The sequence below is a fragment of the Clytia hemisphaerica genome, unplaced genomic scaffold, assembly GCF_902728285.1.
Source record: "Clytia hemisphaerica strain Z4C2 unplaced genomic scaffold, Clytia hemisphaerica genome assembly, whole genome shotgun sequence".
NCBI classification, from domain to species: Eukaryota; Metazoa; Cnidaria; class Hydrozoa; order Leptothecata; family Clytiidae; genus Clytia; species Clytia hemisphaerica.
In genome coordinates, this window is record NW_027103968.1 from 2,219,634 (window position 1) to 2,241,686 (window position 22,053).

A 22,053-nucleotide genomic window follows, 5' to 3' on the forward strand; every position below is an offset into this window, starting at 1 on the left:
ATTGACACATGCGCGATAAAATTTCTATTATTGGTCTTCAGAGGTTAATATATTCCTTGAAAACTTAACCTCTGATACTCAGGGTATGAACCCAACGCCTTTTACCACTGGGCCAACTTCAAGCCTTGCGCTGGCGAAATTTCTCAGGTGTGTCATTCCTTCGCTAGCTTGACTTGGTCCAGAGCTCATTAGGGACTCCTCAGAGTATATCTTGGTCTTGGTTGATGGTGTACGTCACCGCCAACTCGTTCACGAGTTGTAGAAACGTCGCACTGCTTTCCATCACACCGGGGGCTCCGAGCTGGTCTGGTACGAGTTCTGAACCCCCTCTATAGCCTTTCCGTGAACTTTTCAGGACTTTGGACCACTTTTTTTGGAATCTACACCAAAAAAAACATAAAATATCAAAACCTGGTCAAAAAGTAGACCGAACCTGATCGCATTCGATCAGGGGATCCCCAGTGCGTGAACTTTGGACCACTGGGCTTACTGCTGGCCGAGCGCTGGGTTGTGAGGGCTTGTTAATGAGCTCTAAAGCACCCTTAGAGCATTCTTGAGGCTTGGCTAAAGGTGCAAAAGTAAAGCAGCACCACCCAAAAGCATAGCATAGCATTACTAACATCACTAGAAGAAAAACCTCCACCTCCGCTCCACGGCACCGGGAGTTCCCAGGGGGTCCCCCATCCAAGTACTATGCTTAACTTCCGTGATCTGACGAGAACAGGTGCTTTCATCCTGGTATGGACGTGGAGCATGCCTGGAGTGCTTTTTTTGGCTATTTGTACCTTGCTCAGAGCTGACTAAGCAGTCAGGCAAAGTTCTCCGGTGAGACCGACTAAATAGTCAGGCAAAGTTCCCCGGTGGGACCGATTGAGGCCTCTACAGCCCTCCACACTCTGCTTTGATCTCCCTCAAAGCCAGCACCCGCCGTCAGCCCTTGGAAAGGCTTGAAACTTGGCGAAACTTGGTCAAAATTAGAAAAAAATGACCTCTTTTAGGTACCAGCACAGACGGCCCCTGGGGATTCTAGTCGGGGTTCCAGGGGGTTCAATTGGTGCCCATTGGTCATGGGGGATGTGAGGGTACACGCTTGCACCGGTGAGGGTCCTTCAAAAATCCTCAAAGTGTCTTCAAAAGCCGGCAAAAATTGCCGAAAATGACCTCCTTTGGGTACTAGCCCCGGTGGGACCAATTGAGGCCTCTACAGTTCCCCACAGCCCTTCGGACCGCTTCGGATACCCTCTGCCTTGCTTGCTTGCTCCCTTAAAGCCAGCACCCTCTATCAGTCATCCGAAGCCTTTAAAAGGCTTGGAAAGGCGGAAAGGCTTGAAAATTGGTCAAATTTGGAAAAAAAAAATGACCTCCTTTGGGTACCACCGTGGACGGCCCCTGGGGGTCCCAGCTGGTGTGCTGGGGGGGTCTGATCGGTGCTCACTGTTCAGGGGGATGTGATAGTACATGCCTGCACCGTTAGAAGTCCTTCAAATTTTCTCAAAGTGCCGTCAAAAGCCGGCAAAAATTGCCAAAAATGTCCTTCTCAATTGAGACTGTTACACCCCTATCCCACCAGGAAAAATCGCCGCTGAGACCAATTGAGGGCTCTACAGCCCTCCACAGCCCCCCCCATAGTCCTTTGGACCCCTTTGGATACCCTTTGCCTTGCTCTCCTTCGAAGCCAGCACCCTCCATCAGTCATCCAAAGCCTTTAAAAGGCTTTGGAAAGGCGTGAAAAGGCTTTGGAAAGGCTTGAAAAGGCTTGAAAATTTGTAAAAATTCGTCCAAATTGGAAAAAATGAATTTCTTTCTCCAGGGGATTAAGGCGGGGTCAAAATGCTTGCAACGTCAGGGGGGGGGTCTTGCAGTTACTCCTTGACACTATGTGGAGTAACTGCAATTTTGGACAATTTCTTCAGACACCACCACCCTTGCAGTTATTCTATAGTGTACTAACTGATTTTACCCTCAAAATTGGTGTATACCACCCCCAAAAATGCCAAATTTGGCAATTTTTTCACTGTATTCCTCATTTTTGATACCATTTTACTGGGTACGTCCTATTAACGACCGTTCGAGAGTTAAATATCTCAATCATTTTCCAAGTTTGTTAAAACATCTTTCATGCCTTGATTGAAGAAAAAATTTTGTGATTTTTTTTTGACTTTTGAAAAAAATGTTTTGAATTTTTTTGCTTCCGGAATTTTTAAAAACCTAAAATTTTAAGTGAAAAATTTAAAAATGTGCTCACTTAGTACACCATATCCGACCAAAATGGACAATTTTGGGCTTAGGCACCACCCATGTTGCAGTTAGTCCACTGGTGGAGTAACTGTTTTCCCAAATTTTGGTTTATATACCACCACGGTAGTAATTGTCATAGTGCTTATATAATAACTGCATGACCCCCCCCCTGGCAACGTTACAAATCATTTTCAGAAGCTCATTTTGCACTCAAACGAAGCGTATGACTAAGTAGAATAAGATTCAGTCTAGGCAGATGTTTTTTCATTTTGAAATTTTGCGTAATTCGCAAAAATCCTCAATTTTGCGCTATTTTGATGACGTCATAAAAATTGAAATTCCAATAACTTTTGATAGAATTATCAAAATAATTTCAAATTTTGAGCAAAGATGCATAGTAATAATGTTTTCAGAATTAGTAAAAAAATTCATCGAAATTTGATGACGTCATCACTTTTCGACCAAAAAACTAAAATCCTTGAAAAATGCTGATGTCATCAAGATTTTAAAAAACTTTTTAAATCTTTTGAAAATTTGCCTTGAAATGTATTTTTGGTGAAAATTTGAAATTATTTTGATGATTCTATCAAAAGTTATTGGAATTTCAATTTTTATGACGTCGTTAAAATATCGCAAAATTGAAGATTTTTGCGAATTACGCAAAATTTCTAAATAAAAAAACATCTGCCTAGACTGGATCTTATTCCACTTGGTTATACGCTTCGTTTGAGCCTAAAATGAGTTTATGAAAATGATTTGTAACGTTGCAAGAATTTTGACCTCCTCCACGGACCCGCCTTATTCCCCTAGAGTTGGGTACCACCGCGGACGGCCCCTGGGGATCCCGGCCGGCGTTCCAGGGGGTCCAACTGATGCCAACTGGTTAAAAGGGATGTGAGGGTACACGCCTGCATCAGTGTGGGTTCTTCAAAATTCCTCAAAGTATCGTCAAAAGCCGGCAAAACTCGCTCCGTGGACCGATTTCGGGGATTTCCGGGAGGACAGCAAACGGGGGTTCCCAAACGGCCCCCGGACCTAAGCCAGAAAGGGTGACACACATGCTTTGCATATCGACCGGTTTGGATGTCTGGGGTATCCTGGAAGTCTCGCTATAAAGGGATTTCCGCATGCCCAAAAATCGCCATTTTGACCCGCTGGAAGGCCCTTTCCGGGTCAGGAACAGGCCACCGGGGTTCGTACGGGTCGGGACTGATGCCCTGCGTCCATCCCAGCCCATCAGAACATTAAAGAAGGCCGTCCGGCTTCAAGCGTGCCTTAAAACCAGAGATTTAGAAAGTTGGTATTAAAGGTTTTCCGGATTCGTTCCGGACTTTCACGGGCCTTCGGAAGGCCCAGCCGGGCTGGACTGGTCGAAGGTACCCTTCTGCTTTGTTCTCAGACCGTTTTCAACGTTAAGGAAGGCTTACAGGACTTTTGGGGGCCAAACAGACCGAGCTATGGTTACGGTACTCTTAAAAATGGCATTTCCGGAATTTCCTGAGCCGGGAAAAGCCGGTATAATATCCCAAACGACCCAAATCGCCGGTCTTTATGCCCGAACATCTTTTCCACTTTTCAAGTTCATTATAACAAGCCTTGGGGGCCTTGCAGAAGCCTCCAAGGGTTTCAGAAAGTCACGAGTTCCGGAGGTTTGCCAGGGAGTTCCGGAGAGGTCCGAAAAGTCCGGAACACCCAAATTGGGTCGGGCCACACCTAAGGAAGGTGTGGTATACATATGAAGCACAACAGACTAGTGGTTGGTGAACTACGGTCGATAGACCGTCTGGCTACTTTGGCTTACTTCCCAATTCTATGCTACACGCCCTACTTTGAGTGACTGTGACGTCATTTTAAGGCTTTCAAATATAGACGCGAGTTTGTAGGAAAAGTGAGTTTATCAAAGCGAGAAAGTTGACTTTTATCTAAGCGAAAAAAATGAGTTTATCTAAGCAAGAAAATTGACTTTTATCTAAGCGAAAAAAACAACAATCGCAAAATTGCGACTTAAAATATTTCCTTGAAAATGAAGGTCATTATTGGCATATACTAGCAAGTAGTTGCCACTAAGAATACCCCGCAGAGCTTCCTGTGTAGATTTTAAATTCGTTTTATCGATAAAATATAAGTCGGAGGAAGAAAGCTTGGCTTCAACTTTACTTTTGAGATGACATGGGATAGACGGTCGCTCACATCTCAAAAAGAGAAGTTATCGCTCACATATTATCACAGTGAAAACGCCGAAAATTCTGAAATTGATTTGATTCTTATAAAGTAGACACTTATAATAAAAATAAATATGCTCATCTTTTTCGCCATACTTTGTTTACTTTGTAAGAACTATTACAGAAAGATATATTGCCTTCAATCAAGAGTTAGTGATTTGATTCTTATAAAGTAGATGCTTACAATAAAAATAAATATGCTCCTTTTTCGCCATCCTTTGTTTACTTTCTAATAACTAATTACCGAAAGGCATATTGCTTTCAAAATCAAGAGTTATTGATTTGATTCTTATAAAGTAGATGTATATAATAAAAATAAATATGCTCATTTTTTTCGCCATCCTTTGTTTACTTTCTAATAACTAATTACCGAAAGATATATTGCCTTCAATCAAGAGTTATTGATTTGATTCTTATAAAGAAAATGCTTATAATAACGATAAATATGCTCATCTTTTTCGCCATCCTTTGTTTACTTTCTACTAACTAATTACCGAAAGATATATTGCCTTCAATCAAGAGTTAGTGATTTGATTCTTATAAAGAAAATGCTTATAATAACGATAAATATGCTCATCTTTTTTGCCATCCTTTGTTTACTTTGTAATAACTAATTACCGAAAGATATATTGCCTTCAATCAAGAGTTAGTGATTTGATTCTTATAAAGAAAATGCTTATAATAAAGATAAATATGCTCATCTTTTTCGCCATCCTTTGTTTACTTTCTAATAACTAATTACCGAAAGATACATTGCCTTCAATCAAGAGTTATTGATTTGATTCTTATAAAGTAGATGCTTATAATAAAAAGAAATATGCTCATCTTTTTCGCCATACTTTGTTTACTTTGTAAGAACTAATTATCGAAAGGTATATTGCCTTCAATCTTATAAAGTACCAAGTAGCAACAAAAGAGATATCGCATTTACTTTCTTTAGGCGCTAAAACGGGCGTCAGTCAGGGCGTACGGAGGGTGTTTGACATCAGAACCTGAAGAAAGCCTAGTCCCTTTTATCAAATATTTCCCTTTTGGAAAACGGGAAATATTTAATTAGTTTATCTAAGCGAAAAAAGTGACTTTATCTAAGCGAAAAAAGTGAGTTTATCTAAGCGAAAAAAGTGAGTTTATCTAAGCGAGAAAAGTGAGTTTATCTAAGCGAGAAAATTGACTTTTATCTAAGCGAAAAAAAATATTTTATCTAAGCGAAAAAAGTGAGTTTATCTAAGCGAAAAAAGTGATTTTATCTAAGCGAGAAAAATTGACTTTTATCTAAGCGAAAAAAATTATTTTATCTAAGCGAAAAAAGTGAGTTTATCTAAGCGAAAGAAGTGAGTTTATCTAAGCGAGAAAATTGACTTTTATCTAAGCGAAAAAGTATTCCATTACTGAGCGAGAATTTCATTTTGATCGAAGCGAAAGCTAATTTATTGAAAGCCAAGATGATATAGTTTTGCAACATAAGGCGCGTCATAGTTTAAAGGTACAGCCCAATCTTGCAATTAACCAGGCTCGCAAAAAAAACGGCTCTAAAGCCTAAAATAGAACAAGTTTGGGAGCGCATAACATCAATTATGTATGGCGGAAGGTGGGAAAACTAACTCTAGCGGAAGGTGGGAAAACTAACTCTGGCGGATTTCTAATAATTAACAGTTGAATTTGTGAATAAATATATGTTTTTCATGCGAAACAAAAAATATGTATAACAAAAGTCGAAAAATAATCTAAACTAGATGAATTATGTACAGAAAACTGGAATATTCACAAATCTTAAATCAAATTTATACAAAAATTTAGAAATTTCGAGTCTTAAAATTAAAAGTATACAAAAGAAAAATATAGATTTTAAATTCAGAATTTCATTTCAAAATTGATTACAAAAAAAATACAAAAATATATTGTGAAAAATAATTTGTTGAAAATTAACGTAAAATTATGACAAATAATTGATTTCAATATACGACCACACTAAGGAACCAGTCCCTAGCTGTGTTTTGTTAATAACCCAAAATCTTACTTACACACTTGGCTAAGATACCAAAAAGTGTTATTTTAAACATTTGGATTTTCTATCTAGATACAGTAACAAGAGTTTAAAATTTTATTAAGACAGAAAGTTCGATTTTGTATATAGCCCTACACAATTTAGACTAAAATTCAAAAACATTCTTCTCTTTTATTTTGCACGTTTTAACATTCCCGACAGAATCTTACAAAAACCTCTTTGAATATCATTTTTTGTAGAATCTTCAAGTTAGAACAAAGTTGGTGGTTTAAAAATTCAATTAACTTAAATTCAATGAAGATATATGGCTATGCAGTTAGATATAAGACATATTAAAAGCTTAGAGCCTCATGAAGTCAAAAGATTCATCCACCGAGTCTTGCCATAGTCCGTATAAAAAACCCTGGTCTGGAAGCTTATTGTTGTAACTTTTTGTTAACTTTTTCCTTTATTAATAACGCTCATGAAAATCGATTTTCTCAGTTTTTGATCACTTTATCAAATACTCCTCTTGGGATTGGTTCAAAAGTTAATCACATGATCAAAAACTGAGCAAAACAAAATAATTTCTCAGCGCAAGTTCAAGTTGGAAACAAAAGAAAGAAACAAAAAGCTCCCAGACCGTAGTCTAGCAACCTAGACGACTAATTTATACATAGTAGAAATAAAGCAAAAAGTAATGAAGGGAACAATTTTAGTTTATACAAACTAAATCCCGTATTATTAGTATTACACGCATTATAAACGACTCAGTCTACCCAGACTGTGGTTTCTTATACGGACTATGGTCTTTTCGAGACAGGGGTGATCAAAATTTTAAAAATAAGATGGTTAGACTAAATGCTGGAGTTGTTTTATAATCTTTGATAAACTTGAACACGAGAGTTCGTTGAAGCCGCTTGAAGCTGAAAAAAAGAAAGGGAAATTTTTAGAGTCAACGGTCAATTCTCAACATTTATACTCTTTTGAAAAAGTTGAGGAAAAGCCCTGGAATTCGACGAGTCCAACAAATCTGCGTATGTGATAGCATTTTACCTTGAGTGGATGAATTTTCGCCTTTTCGCGTTTTGAGAATTCAAAATTTTAGCGTCGACAAAATTTCGCGAATTGGCTTGGAGTAATAATTGATAGATTCAAAATGAATGAATAATTAAAATTACAATAAAAAGATCGAAATACCTTTTGCATAGTTGAGAATTTAGTCTCTCCTTTTCCAACACTTTCGAGATGAATTCGATCCAGAATATCAGGGTTGCCAGCTACTTTTAATCCTTCAATTTCAGTTTTCAATTCGGTGAGTTGTCGTTCGAGATGTCTGCTTTTCTCCAAGTACTCAACCCTATTATAAAACACGAGTACAAACCACATATATCTCATATAAAAAACTATATAGAGCTACCCTATTATTTCCGAGCACAGACAGGTGAAGTAAAAATATTCTGCCATCTTTTCTGAAAGACCTCAGTAGAAACCTTTGAGTTTCAAGCCCGAAGGGCTGAAATCACTTATTTCATATCCAAAACGCGCATAGAACGCGCCGTAATCATGACGACAGATTGTATCTAGCGGTTCCTTTGTTTTGGAGGACTACACTTTTTCAAATCTAGTGATAGATTTTAGTTTCAATCCGGCGTTTGTGTAAAAACTACGCGCGGGCGTTCTGGATGGGAAATACCTTAAAAGAAGAAATTTTGGCGGAAAGAGAATTTGGCGGATTTGGCTGAAATCCGCCAAATTAAGTTCCCGCCAAAATTTCTTTTTTCCGCCATCCGCCAAATTAAATTCCCGCCAAATTAAACATTTTGAAAATATGATCTCTTTTAAGACGTTTTTGCTATTTTTTCGCTGTTTTGACGCCATCTTAAGGTTAAATTTTTAAGCGACCGCCAAATTAAATTCCCGCCAAATTTAGTTTTTTCGTCCATCCGCCAAATTAAATTCCCTCTGAAAAAACTTTTTTGTCCATCCGCCAAATTAAATTCTCGCCAAAATTTCTTCCTTTAAGGTAAATGGTTTCATTTCCCGGAGTCTCGCCTCTAGCCTTTCGGGCTTGAAACTCAATGGTAGAAACCTTGTCTGTCTTCAAAATTTGATGGGGTTAACGTAATAGAATCCATAAAAATAGCGTCCGGTCTGTACGGGGAAAAGAATTTCCAATCCCTACCTCTCAAGTTGTACGGACATTGTGAAATCTTCTCCGTCACCGCCCACATAATTAGGCGCTCCTCCGTAATGCAGATGTGATTGTGAAACTTGTTGAGGACCTTGCACGTGTTGTGTAGGCTGCTGTTGCACTTTCTGAAGTTGGGGCGGTTGTTGGTGTTGGGCGTATGATGAATATTGGATCGGAGGAGCCTGGTATTTTAAAAAAGCGAAACATTGGGTTAGAAATATATAACTTGGCTAAAAATTTTCCTTACCAATTCTCGTCGCCAAGCGGTTTTGATCATTTCTTCCGGCTTGTCTATCTAATTTTCGCGGTCAAGAAACATTCAATCAATCACAAAGTGATCAAAATGTCTACGGATTCGATTGTAGCTTCGAGATGATATACTCTACAATGCTGTTCAAAATTAAGAAGGGACTAAATTTTCGCTTTTTTCGCATTTTCTCGGTAAAACTGTGAAAATTAGAACCCGCAAATTACATATTTGGCTATTTTTCATCAAAAAATTTGAAATATCCCTAGAAAATTCCCGCGAAACGCAATTTTTTTAAATTTTTCTTGACCACGAAAATTAGTTCCCGCTAAAATTAGTTCCCGCTAAAATTAGATCCTTAAATTCAATGTAAAAAGGCCAAGAATGCTTACCCTTTGGTAGTTGTTGGATATTTGTATCAGTTTTTCAGTGGCCATCTTTTCAGAGTGCCGAGATTTGTCTAATTCTTGTTTTAATAGTACAGTTTCTTGAGCTCTGTAAAACGAAAAAAAATACAATGTCCTAATCATACTGAAAATTATTTTACCATTGACCATTAACCGTTCCCTGGTCAGGAGTGTACTTTCGTCGCAAGCGAACCGTGGCGCAGTGGTAGAGCATCCGACTACGGTTCGCAAGGTTGCCTTACCTTATTTTGAGCAACTTTGATGAATTTCAGGGTTCATTTAAGCAAAAAACAAAAAAAATTAATTTTGGCGGGAACTTATTTTGGCGAATAGCGAAATTTTTAAATTTTGGCGGGAACTAATTTTGGCGAATTTCGTCTAAATCCGCCAAAATTAGTTCCTGCCAAAATTAGTTCCCTTAAGGTACCTTCGGTTGGATTCGTGTAGGATTTGTTGGATGTTGATTTGAGCAGATTGAATGTGTGACTCTAAGTATGTTTTCTCTTCATCTTTCTGAAAAAGAAATAATACAGGAGTGATAGAGTGATGGCTAAGTTGTCAAAGGCGTCAGTGTCTCAAGTCAGGATTTCATGGTTCGAATCCCAACCCCTTCCAACGTTCCGTTCAGTTCATAGATAGCCGAGCCTGCTGGCCGTGGAACCCTTAAAAACAATCGAACGACTACCTTAAAGTCCTAGATTACTGGGCTATCCACGTAAAATTTCGACTCTAAATGTCCAGTCAGTCTGTTCTTAATTTAGCGAGGAAGAAAGAAACCTCCTAAGGCAAAGTCTACGCTTTAGTCATCTCCAAATAGAGGGACGCTCATCTCGCAATTGATAATCAATAGAAAATCTCTGAAGTTTGGCATAATTTGCTTCACCTTTTTCTAAAAGGGCTGAGAAGGGGTCTTATTTGCTAATATTAAAAAGCTAATTGAATATTATCTGCATTGCTTAAAACAAGGATCTGAAAGACAAAAACCGTTACAAAAAAGTACCTTTTAATGGGAAATAATTTTCGCATGGACTTTTTTTTCGTGGATTGAGAATCCAAAGTTTTCACGTGGACACAAGTTCGCGAATCGACCTCTTTTTTTCACCTAACTTCTTTCTATATTTCCTAGGGGATTTGGCCAAAATGGACTTTTCCAAAAATAGTCCATGCCCCCCTCTGTTGAGGATATCGGATATCCAGGGGGTTAAATATTTTTGTTCAAAAGTGGATATCCAGGGGGGTGAATATCTACAAGGGAGTGGATATCCAAGGGGTTAAGTGTCTTTTCAATTAAAAAATACGATATCCAGGGGATTAAGCATCTTTATAAGAGAGGATATCTTTACTAATAAAGTAAGATATCGGTGGTTCGATACTTTGAAAAATCAATATCCTCAACAGTGGGGGTAAAAGTTTTTTCTGGAAAATCCCATTTCGGATTTAAAATTTTTCGTGAGGACTAATTTTCGCGAAAATGGCCAAAATTTGCAAGATTAATAATCCAAGCGAAATTTAATCCACTTAAGGTGAGCATACTTGATTGCAAACATGTCGTAACGATTTGATTTCCGTTTCAAAATCGGCTGCTTTCTTTAAAAGTAATTTCGCCTCTTCTTCCGCCACGAGGGCTTTCTCCGCCAAAAGGTCGGTCGTTTCTTCCGCTTTTTGCTGAAACAGAAGATTTATAAAACTTAACATTTTGGAAGACAAAAAACAACAACAACAAATAGTACTTCATTTAACCTCGTCCCCGTATATCCCAGGCTTTATTTACGTTACTGATAGACGCCAGAGAATATCTAGCGCTATCAGCAACTGTCAGAAAGCTGATAATAGAAGATACAAATCATATGAATAGAGGTTAAGGTTAGTGGAATACAGTCGACTCCCTCTAATTCAAATCTCTATTATTCGAATCTTTCTCTAATTTAAACTAAAATATTGGTTCTATCAGCTGGAAATGGTTTTTTAATCACTCTCTGTAATTCAAATCTATCTCTAATTTTAATAAAATTTTTGGTCTCTTGAAGATCGAATTAGAGAGAGCGAACTGTACTGATAAAAAGATTCACGAAGTTTGACTTTCTGTCTACTCTTGAATTTTGATAACATGAGGATACCACGACACCTTAAGAGCCAGTCTTAGAATGGGGTAGTTTGGGACAGGTCCAATAGTTTGAAACTTAGATTTTTTTCATTTTTGGAAATTTTGGAAAAGTACAATAAAGAAAGATCAGTGGGAAAAAAGGAAAGCAAAGAAAAAGTCAAGAAGTTCTCACCAAATGTTTCCTGTATTCATCAATGAGACCACTGTAATCTTTCAGTCGTTTCTCCATATCGATCCTTGCCTGTGTTTCTTCTATCCGACGTCGAATCTCTTTGTACAACCGATTCTGTTCCCTCTATAAATGGGTTTTTAAAAGCATTCGATTTTCAAATGAGTTACTAACCACGGGCCCGATTCTGTTCTCTCTATAAATGGGTTCTTAAAAGAAAATTCGATTTTCAAATGAGTTACTAGGCACGGGCCCGACTCTGTCCCCTCTATAAATGCGTTTTTAAAAGAAAATTCGATTTTCAAATGAGTTACAAGGCACGGGCCCGATTCTGTTCCCTCTATAAAGAAGTTAAAAGAGTATTCGATTTTCAAATGAGTTACAAGGCAAGGTCCTGATTCTGTTCCCTCTATAAATGGGTTAAAGAGCATTCGATTTTTTAATGAGTTACAAGGCACGGGCCCGATTCTGTCCCCTCTATAAATGGGTTTATAAAAGACAATTCGATTTTCAAATAAGTTACAAGGCACGGTCGCTTATTATGAAAAGAGACTCTAAGAAAATCCCATTACAAACAGAAAACTCCTTTAAAGGTTTCCCATTGTGATAAACTTATACTATTTCAATAATATTTCGCATTTGCCCTAGTTTACAATTGCAATGGTTACGCTCTTCTCGAAAAAAAAAGAAGAGACTCTAAGCTATCCAACGAACTATCAACGAGCTTCTAACTCCTTCTAGATCTGGAGATATAAGTCTTTAAAGTTTGAACTAGCGATTTTCTTAAGCAAACTTTAAAAAAAGGACCGTGGCACAGTTATTAAACTCTCTTTTGGGAAAACATTATGTTAATGTCGTTCGAAGAAATAATTCCATTTGGAAACGAGGCCCGCAATGCTGTTGATTTATCTCGAGAAGTGTGTATTTAGGAATCTCAAGCGATAAGACAAACTAACGTTAGCCGTTAGCTCCCGAAACAGTAAAATATTACACTTAGAATTTGAGGATTCGTCTTTCGTAGTGACGAAAGGTGACGAGAAACTAAAGTGATGTTAATAAATCAGAACATACATGTCTCTGCTCCCTGGCATCTTGCGCTTGTGATTTCATTATCTGGATTTCCATTGTATCTTCTTTCTTACTGCGCATGTACAGGTCATGGTTACCACTGCTTAGCAACAAAATCTGAGAAAAGAATTGAATGAAATTCTTATCCAAGGTAAATAATATTTTGTAGGAAGACTGTATCAAGCAGTATCAGTGTATACTCAAAATCACTTTTTACAACCATAGTTAAAAAATAATCGCCGATCTTAATAATAGTAGCAAAAAAATTTTGAGTCTTAAGTAGTCATTCACGTGTAGAAATTGATTTACAATTAATCAACAAATGTGAGCGGACTATATCATATAATTTAAAGTATCGAATTAATTTTTGGTTATTCATGGCAAGTAGTAGAAATCACTACAAGTATGAAAGGAAAAGAAGCGAACCTTTCTATTGATCGCGACATCTAACGAGACGAAATGAAAATCTTGTACTTCCTTATCCATCGGTTGTATCCAAATCTGTAAGAACACAAACGAAACAAGTAGTCTTTGGGTTATTACATTGAGCTCAGTATTTTAAGTACAGTGGGCTTTTCCAGAAAGAAATTAAGCATGAGGGGCGGAGGATATGACGTTTTTGGAAATTCTCCGCCCGGACGGTAGGTCTAACCCCCGGAAAAGCATCAGTTTACCCCCTCGACATTCAAGATTACCCTCAAACAGAGCAAAGTTACCCCCAAACAGAGCAAGTTTACCCCCGGACAAGAAAAATTTTGTAGATTTTTCATTACCCCCAGACACTATATCCTCCACCAAACCTCCTCCCCAGGTACGAATATTTTCTTGAAAAACCCAATGCAAGCTTTTCAAATCCGATAAAAGATTCCATAAAAATATAAAATCAAGACTGATTCTTCCGAGCAAAGGATCGTGGAAATTTTAGCGAGACTAATTTTAGCGTATATTAGCGAGTCAGGAAAATCTTGATTTTTTTTTAGATTTATTTTAGCGAATCACGATTTCAAAAAATTTCGCGTGGATAAATTTTAGCGAATACTCATATTATATTATTGACTGAATTCGTTTTCTAGCATTTCTTTGCACTGAAACCCTTCCTGTTGATAAAAATGTATCAAGGCAATATATAACCAGAAATGTCGCGCGGATAAATTTTAGCGACCTGTCGATTCGGGTTGTTTTAGCGAGATTTATTTTAGCGAAAATTGGGAAAACTCGCTAAAACGCTTAAATTAGTCTCGCTAAAATTTCTACGATTAAAGTAATAGCTCACAGGACTGTGACATATCCATAGTCCATTTCATGGTCATATTGACTCCAATGATATGACTTTCTGTTGGACCAACTTTATAAGATTTATTGTTTGACCATTAGGATTCATTATTAGAGCAACTTGAACATTGCTTACTTGTTTATTTTTGAAGCTAATATTCTTTATTTCTGTCCATAGAAAGGAGACTTTAGGAATGAGCTGATTGTCCGATTCGTAAATATTTATCCCAGTAGCGTGTATACCGAGCCATAGTTCTGTTCCAAGTTCATTCTATGAATATAAACAACAATCAGAATATTTGCCTTAAAAGTGGATTAATTTTCTTGTCGAATTGAGAATCTAAAAATTTCGCGTAGCGAATTTTCGCGAATCGGCTTTCACCTACCTTATTACATGAAAATAAATATGGAAGTATTTAACACGAATTGAAAATTTCGTGTAAATAAAAACCCCCTTAATTAAAACCAGCCGTGGTGTCCTTGCAGAAAAATTCGTGTTAATTTCAGATCGTGCAAATTTCAAGGTCGTTAAATACTTCCATATTTATTTTCATGTAAATAAAGTAATTTCTTTCAGAAAAAGCACAAGATTTTGCAGTGAGGACTTGCTTTATCTAAGTCAAAGAGAAAAGGTTTTTGATATTGAATTGACACGGATCTATAGCAAGATTGGTCAGAAAGAAGGAAAAGAAAAACATTATTTTGCTTCTATCAGCACAATATAAAATAGGCAGTCCTGATATGAAACATTTTGTCTGATATGATACAGGAACAGTAATGTAAAAATAAAAACTTTAACCAACCTGGATCCTAAAATATCCAATGCCATACATCTCGAGATTTTGTGCTGTTTTGAGGTACTCCATCTCAGCTTGATATCTATTATTAAATGACAAAAATGAATTTCAACTAAGCATCTTAAATGGCTTTTGTGCTGGAGTTGTCTCAGGCTACACAAACCTTGAAATTTTCATGTTAATAATAATAATAATAATATGGTCTTAGATGGCAAAATACACCTGGAAGAATAGACCAGCTCAATTTCTGTGGAAATCACAACGAACATATAAAGGACTTTAGCAATTAGATAGATACCTTGAAAGACCTTGACAATGTTGTGAATACCACTTGACAATTCTTTCCTCCCACTCATCAGCGCTTAATTTGTATTGCGCTAACACCTGAATAAGAACAAAAGAAATAATTATATGGGTTATGTAACAGACTGTAACAATAAAAAGTTTCAATGCAATAGAAGTGAAAACTAAAAATTTCATTTCATGCATTCTTGATGTTTCAGTGTCTTTCTTTTACACCATGACCACTGCAACTTTTAACTTTGATAACTTTTAGGCCTATCTATATGTTGAAAGGTGTGGAAGTACATGAGAAACTTTGAAGCTTGTAAGTTACAATTCATTTCAACTCAGTTTGCTTTGACAAAACCTCAGCTGAGGATAGTTCATAGTTGAAAGCAAAAAACACTATCCCAAATCTTATGATTGAAAAAACAATCCTACTCTTTGAGGTAGCAGTTGGTCATTTGCCAGAAAATGTTTTTTATGAATGTCTGAATCAAAATCACCATACTAAAAACAATAAAAGTAAACGAATTGTATGGAATAAGATAAAAAAAGAGATTGGATCATTGTAATCAAAATCAGCCTGGCTGGCACAAAGAAAAAATTTCCAAAAATTGGAGAAGAAGTTAAAAAAGTTAATGCGTTTGCCTTATCAAAATGTTACATTTTGCAATGGAAGAATCAACTTGGGACAAATGACAAAAATAGTTCAAAGAAAATCAACTTTTTGAAAGTAACCTTAGCTTGGACAGCATAAGATGCTAATAAGATCGATTCCTCAGTTGGGCAGTATATACTTTCGCTGAGAATCTCAGATTTGACGTGAAGAAAGAATAGATGAGTAGTTTGTTCCATAATGATACCAGTATCAACATCAATGGGATAAAATTGCACTTGAAGATAAAGTTTGATATTGCTCATGTTTTGTTCTCCAAGTTCACTCCTGACCTATCAAAAGAAACAGTTAAACAAATTATCTATGGAACATATAAATTTCCACAGTTTCTTGGTTTAGATGAAAGCAATGTAGAATGTCAAATTCATTACTTCAAGTTTTTTGTGTGTGTCACAAAATTCCAAAACTGACTTTTAGGAAACTTCACAAACAGAGTTCTAATTTTTTTCATTTTCAGGGATTCCAAGACTGTTGAAGTTGGTTATAAGGTTTAAAATCCTTGAGCTAACACATCATGAATTATACCTTCTTGTCCATTCTTAACCAGAGAGGTTGTTGATTCGGACATTCATAATGCAAACCAAAATAATAATTTTCTCTCAAACCAATCACCTTACAAACCAAATCAAACAATTCTTGGCCTTTGATGTTTTTCTAAAGGAAAAGGACACAAACGGTTCATATTTGTGAGGTAATTATATATATAATTATAAAAATATTAGTGCCTTATTATGTTTCATCTTTATTTTATTTAGTATTTTCAACACTCTCTCTCCTTGAGGTCAGATCTCTGATCTTCACCATATATCATATACTCACAGGCAAGTTTTTCATTAATTTTGTATTAAAACATATACAACCAATCTTCTTCTTTTATTTTGACTTTTGAAAATCAGCCATTTCTCTACCCCTTATTTTCTCTTGCAGTTTTGCATATAGCGTCACTATTTTGGTCATAAAACGTTTTACCGGGCCTAATCCACATCTTCCCTCTCAAAAATATCTTGTAATATATTGTTTTTTGGAATAGACTAAAAATGGCTAGGTCGTAAAAAAGATGTCACAGGACCCCAGGCTTAGCCCTCAACTATAAAGCAAATTTCACAAGTGATACTTTTATGGACCTACCTGGTTATGCATTTAACACATATATAATTGGTATCTACGTGAGCGTGATCATTAAACAATCATTCAGAACACAAATAGTGACGATCTATTAAAATTAGTCGTTTGTTTCTTATAAAAAAACGTTTATAGAAACCAAAATTTCATGCTCTTGAAATATTCTTTCATATTCAAGATTTTGTGAGCAAAAAAACATCTATCTCATTAAAAAATTGATTGAATTGGCTAAGAACATTGATGTATGCTTATCAATAATAGATTATAGATAAACATGAGCCAAGCGTTTTATGAGCTAACAAAGTTTTTTTGAAAAAATCTACTTGAGCCATCTTTTACCTATGATGGTAACCCTACTTTCATGCAAAAAATCAGAAAAAGTTAATGATCCAATTTTTCACAAAGTCCAAAAAAAAACATTTTTTAGCCGTTTTTTGGCCCAAATTTGCGCCCCAAATTTTTTTTTGAAAGTCGGTTTCTGTCACATCCGAGGGTTTATAGTTATGCATCTTTGTGCAAAAAATCAAAGAGCCAATCTTGAGAAAAGCTAATACCTAAGTAATTGATAATGTGCTTATAAATAAATATCGGATTTGGCCAGTTTTTCTATAAAAACACGCCAAGCAACCAAAATTTCATGTCTAAACACACACATTCTTCAAAAGTAAGCCCTCTTGAGCAAAAAAAAACATCTATCTCAAAAAAAAAATTGAGTAATTTAACTAAGAACATTGTATTTACATCTTTGTGCAAAAAACCTGAAACAACTAATGAGCCAATCAGGAGGAAAGCTAATAACGAACGAACCAACCAACAAACCAACGAACAAAGGTTAATTTATAGGACCTCCACCCCACCGGGGTAGGTCCAAAAAGAAAAATGAAATTAAAGTGTCTTACATCAACATAAAACTCCAATTCTTCTTCTGGCTTTGTAACAACGTGAACTGCCATTTGCTTTCGATTATTTGTATTCTTTGCCATTTTCAAGTCTGATTAGTGTTTTGTTTGCTTCTGTTTGTTGTTGTCTATTGGTTTTGATCTATTGTTATCTATTTTGAATAATTATCCGAATGAAGGTTGTAACAATCCTTTGAATTCAGTTCAGCATTCCGCAGTACTGACCTTATAACAAAAAAAACAGGCCTAAAATGAATAAAAGCTACCTTAATTCTTTGATCTTGCATACCTGATTAAATTTGGATTGACAGGACATAAAAATTGGGTCCTTTTATTTGTTTTGGTTTTCAAAACAGCTGAAGCAAACATTTTCGTAAAATGTATGCAGGGTCTATTAAAATACTGTGAACTGGGGTAACTTGCATCAGTGGAGGGAAACTTGCATGCCATCAAATGACTGACCAATCAAAGCAGCAAAGTTTAAAACAAATGAACTATGCAGCTCAGCTTGCAGCCAGGGGGTACCAAGTTGTGGTACTGGACCAGTGCCGAAAAGTTGTACTTTCTTGTTTTTTGAAATTTATCTGAGACCACCACCACTTAGTACCCTGGTGCCCTGGTACTAAGTTGAATTTACCCCTTAAAAATACCACCCCTTAGTACCGGGTACAAGCTTGATATCACCATTGAGAAATGACACACCACCGTTAAGTGCCCTGTACTAAGTTGATTTTCCCCCTCAAAATAGGTATCCATGCCCTTTAATTCTTAGTAATGGTACTTTCTGGTACACCTTCCTTAAATTTTCTAAAAAACTTCCTTTCTTTAAACTTAATTTTTTATGGAAATTTTAAACTCGTTTTAGGCCAAAACCAATTATCGAATCTGAAAGCCCTTGAAAATCTATAAAGAAGACTTTTTAAAGCAAGTATGGCTGATTTCTGTACTGAAAGGAGTTATTTGATGTAGAAGTGTCATTTTGTAAGCGTATTAGGCGAGACCAATTTAATTTGTTGTTCTACGGGCAGATCATTAACAAAATATGGGTTGGTCGGTCGGTAAAATAAGAATAAATTTTTCATTTATCAGGGTTGGTAAAGTACCGAAAATGTTTTCCAAAAAATATCTGGATCAAAAATTCACTTTTTTTTTATCTTCGATGTAGATCATAACAAAATCTTAGTGTATGGAATATTGATTTTCTAAATTTTTCAATTTCTTGAATTAATTTTCAGCTTTATTCAAATTTGATTCTTACAAATAACTAGTGTGTAAAATATATTGTAGTGGAAATTCAATATTATTATTTTTTGATTTTATCAAAAATAGGGTCGGTCGGGCCCATAGAACAACAAATTAAATTGGTCTCTCCTTATGACCAAAATGAGGGGGAAACGACCACTTTATCAAAGAACAGTACAGAAATCGGCCTTACTCGCTTAAAAGTCTTCTTTATAGTTTTTCAAGGGCTTTCAGATTCTATAATTGGTTTTGGCCTAAAATGAGTTTGAAATTTCCATAAAAAATTAGCTCTGGGCTATACCCTAGGTTTTCAATAAATGGGTCCAGAAATAAGGCAAGGGTTACCCTTAAAACTTTTCTGGGCTGCCCTTTTAATATCAATCCACAGGGTATTAGGCATGTCTGGTCCAAATTTGGTGCTTTGTTCCAAATTTGCATGATAATTACACCAATCAGGCCTACTATGATAACACCTAGGGGAAAACAAAAAACAAAAGTTTAACAAACAATAAACGTAATAAACATCCTAATAAAATGGTAAGAAATAAATATAGACTGCCTAGATAATAAGAAATTTTTTGTGATTTTTCAGGATTGTGAGTACGAGATACTAATTTGATGCCTCATATTTGGTATTGAGACCACTATTTAGTCAAAGTAATCAAACAGTAATTGAAACGATCGAACAAATCGAAAATGGCCGATAAAAATGCCATAATTTGAGTTGAGTGAGTATTCGATCACCGATAGAATCGATATGTTTCGACCAATCGTCCCAGTTAGAGCAGTTGACGGTATGTACTTACCAGGGGGTACAGTCATTTGCGTACCCTTGCATAAATGGGGGGAAGGGGTACTCAATATTTGACATTCTAATGTGCGTAATGATGGCCCCTACCTTATATATCCGCCAGAGGCGATGTCAACCGAACCGATTTTCGTAAATCATCTTATGACAGGACCCTGCCGACGCACCGGACTTAACCAGACGTAAATAATCGAACAGTTTGATTACCGAACTAATAAAACTTTGTCGAACTTAATCGAACGACAAAAGTTGCTAAAATTGCGAGTATATATTCGATTAAGTTCGACAAAACATAATAAGTTCGACAAAGTTCGACAACGAGAAATGTTTGACAAATTCGACAAAAAACTCTGTTCGATAAAGTTTGACAACAAGAAAGGTTCGACAAAGGCCAGGCCCAATTGATAGCTTGGTTCGTGTCCTCCGACCGACTCTAAATTTTTTAGAAAAAGTGTTTAATTTTGAGTTGGAAAAATCTAAAAAAAATTACCTCCTTTTCACATGATAACTACTATCTCTGCGGTTCTTTTTTAACTGACTACTTTGATTTTCTATAAACAACATCCACTTCGCGCACAGAAAATGTCCCGGTGTAACCCGTACTTAAAAACAAATATTAACCACCTAAAAGCAGAGACTCGCAGCTGTATTCCTTTAAGCACACGCCGCGAACACCTTGATCTCCAACTAGAAGTTATCTTGCGATCGCGGCGCATGCCTTTGTGGATCCAGGCTTTAGACTATTTCTTTACATTCGCGTATGGATTCCAGGATTGCACGATTGCTAGAGGAATTTCAAAAATTGAGGTTTTTGGTGGGAAAAAGAAAAAAATGTTCCAATTTTAGCTACCGACCAACCGACAGACCCATTTTTCAAATTTTCTAGGACACGAACCAAACAATCAATTGGGCCTGGCCAAATGCGACAAAAAACTCCGCTCGAAAAAGTTCGACAACAAAAAAAAAATGACCTCCTTTTTAAGGGTACTACCGTGGGACCAATCGAGGCCTCTACAGCCCCCCACAGCCCTTCACATCGCTTTGGATACCCTCTGTGCCTTGCTTTCCCTCAAAGCCAGCACCCTCCATCAGTCATAAGGCTGTGTCATTACGCACGAGCGAGCGCAGCGAGCGAGTGCGATTCTTTTGGCAAAAGCGCGGGAAAAAAAAGCTGATATGCGGAGTGATAAAATCGATTTTTACCCTTTTTCAGCCTCGTTTCCATTCACACTTTCGTCGTCGTGTGCAACTGTCTTAAGTCCCAATATGGAGAATTATCGCCTGTACCCGACTGACTGTTGGAAGCATTACGTAATGGATTTTTTCCAAATCGAGCTCCGGCGTGAAAAACAGTAGGATGTTTTTCATACGACGATGAATACGTCATTTCTTCGAGAAACGTCGCAGGAAAATATAAGTATCCTTCTCGATCGGGAAACGTCGCTCGGTTCGGAAGCGTATTGTTGATCGGACCATACTGCCTTTTAACAGTCAAAACAAAGATGGCGGCAAAAATAAACAACTGGTTGCTACCGCTCTTTCGCTATTTTTCTTTGGTTTTTATGCTTTAATGAGTTGAATTGGATCATGATTTTTGTGTGATTGTTACAAGAAATGGTTGATGATGAAGTTTTCTTATTATTCCTTCCTGAATTTGATGTTTCGTTTGGTTTGGCATGAGAGATTTATGCAATCTCTTCTTGAAAAACAGGATATTTTATCCGGTCGATATTTTATCAACTTTCACAACAAACTAACTTCAATTTTGCCCGTATATTTACACAAATTCTAACAAGGCAGTTGACTGAATATTTGTGGATAAATCTGACCATGCTATATTTGAAAAATTAAATACTTGCGACATCAAAAAAGTTTGAACTCACTTTTTAATGATGGTCAGATGGTAGATGCGGCACCCAAGGAAATGGTTGTGGTTGGATATGAACTGGTTAGCTTTAATATAAAAATTTAAACCCAGAGCAAAATTTACTGATTGATGATTGATGTTTTAAAAATGCAACGTGGAAAACTTTTGGTTGTGAATTTGGACATTTTCTTGCACGTGCGTTTAAAACGTGGAAATTTTTGCTGTGAATTTGGACATTTTCTTCTACGTGCATTTTAAACGTGGAAAACTTTTGGTTATGAATTTGGACATTAACTTTTGGTTGTGAGTTTGGACATTTTCTTGCACGTGTGTTTTTTAAAACGTGGAAACTTTTGCTGTGAATTTGGACATTTTCTTCCACGTACATTTTAAACGTGGAAAACCTTTGGTTGTGAATTTGGACATTTTCCTCCACGTGCGCTTAAAACATG

The 22,053-nt window shown here is 36.6% G+C and overlaps 2 protein-coding genes across 3 annotated transcripts in view; one reads left to right on the plus strand and one right to left on the minus strand.

Annotated features, from left to right (window-relative positions):
• LOC136810505 (A-kinase anchor protein 10, mitochondrial-like) overlaps nucleotides 1–22,053 on the plus strand; it is a 46,604-nt gene that overhangs the window by 7,443 nt on the left and 17,108 nt on the right. The window lies entirely within an intron of this gene.
• Nucleotides 7,202–17,916, minus strand: LOC136810497 (merlin-like). 2 transcript variants are annotated; one of them, XM_067067067.1, is made up of 16 exons: nucleotides 17,685–17,916; nucleotides 16,276–16,317; nucleotides 15,726–15,935; nucleotides 15,426–15,494; nucleotides 15,001–15,086; nucleotides 14,709–14,784; nucleotides 14,042–14,176; nucleotides 13,060–13,134; nucleotides 12,637–12,750; nucleotides 11,569–11,691; nucleotides 10,826–10,957; nucleotides 9,720–9,805; nucleotides 9,278–9,380; nucleotides 8,630–8,820; nucleotides 7,645–7,804; nucleotides 7,202–7,370 (listed from the first exon to the last, which is right to left on the minus strand). In XM_067067067.1, exons 1-16 carry the CDS (start codon nucleotides 17,766–17,768, stop codon nucleotides 7,320–7,322), a joined length of 1,737 nt encoding a protein of 578 aa, XP_066923168.1. In that variant the 5' UTR covers nucleotides 17,769–17,916; the 3' UTR covers nucleotides 7,202–7,319. The 2 variants fall into 2 exon arrangements, with proteins under 2 accessions (XP_066923168.1, XP_066923166.1); XM_067067065.1 differs by having other exon boundaries at nucleotides 16,189–16,317; nucleotides 17,685–17,915.

Bases quoted from the DNA above. Each gene is read 5' to 3' on its own strand.
- LOC136810497 (XM_067067065.1), bottom strand. From the start codon at position 17,768: ATGGCAAAGAATACAAATAATCGAAAGCAAATGGCAGTTCACGTTGTT. The intron at 15,087-15,425 runs GTAGGATTGTTT...GTTCTTATTCAG, and splicing joins ACCAACTGCTACCTCAAAGA to GTGTTAGCGCAATACAAATT. The intron at 12,751-13,059 runs GTTCGCTTCTTT...TTCTTTTCTCAG, and splicing joins ATGTCGCGATCAATAGAAAG to ATTTTGTTGCTAAGCAGTGG.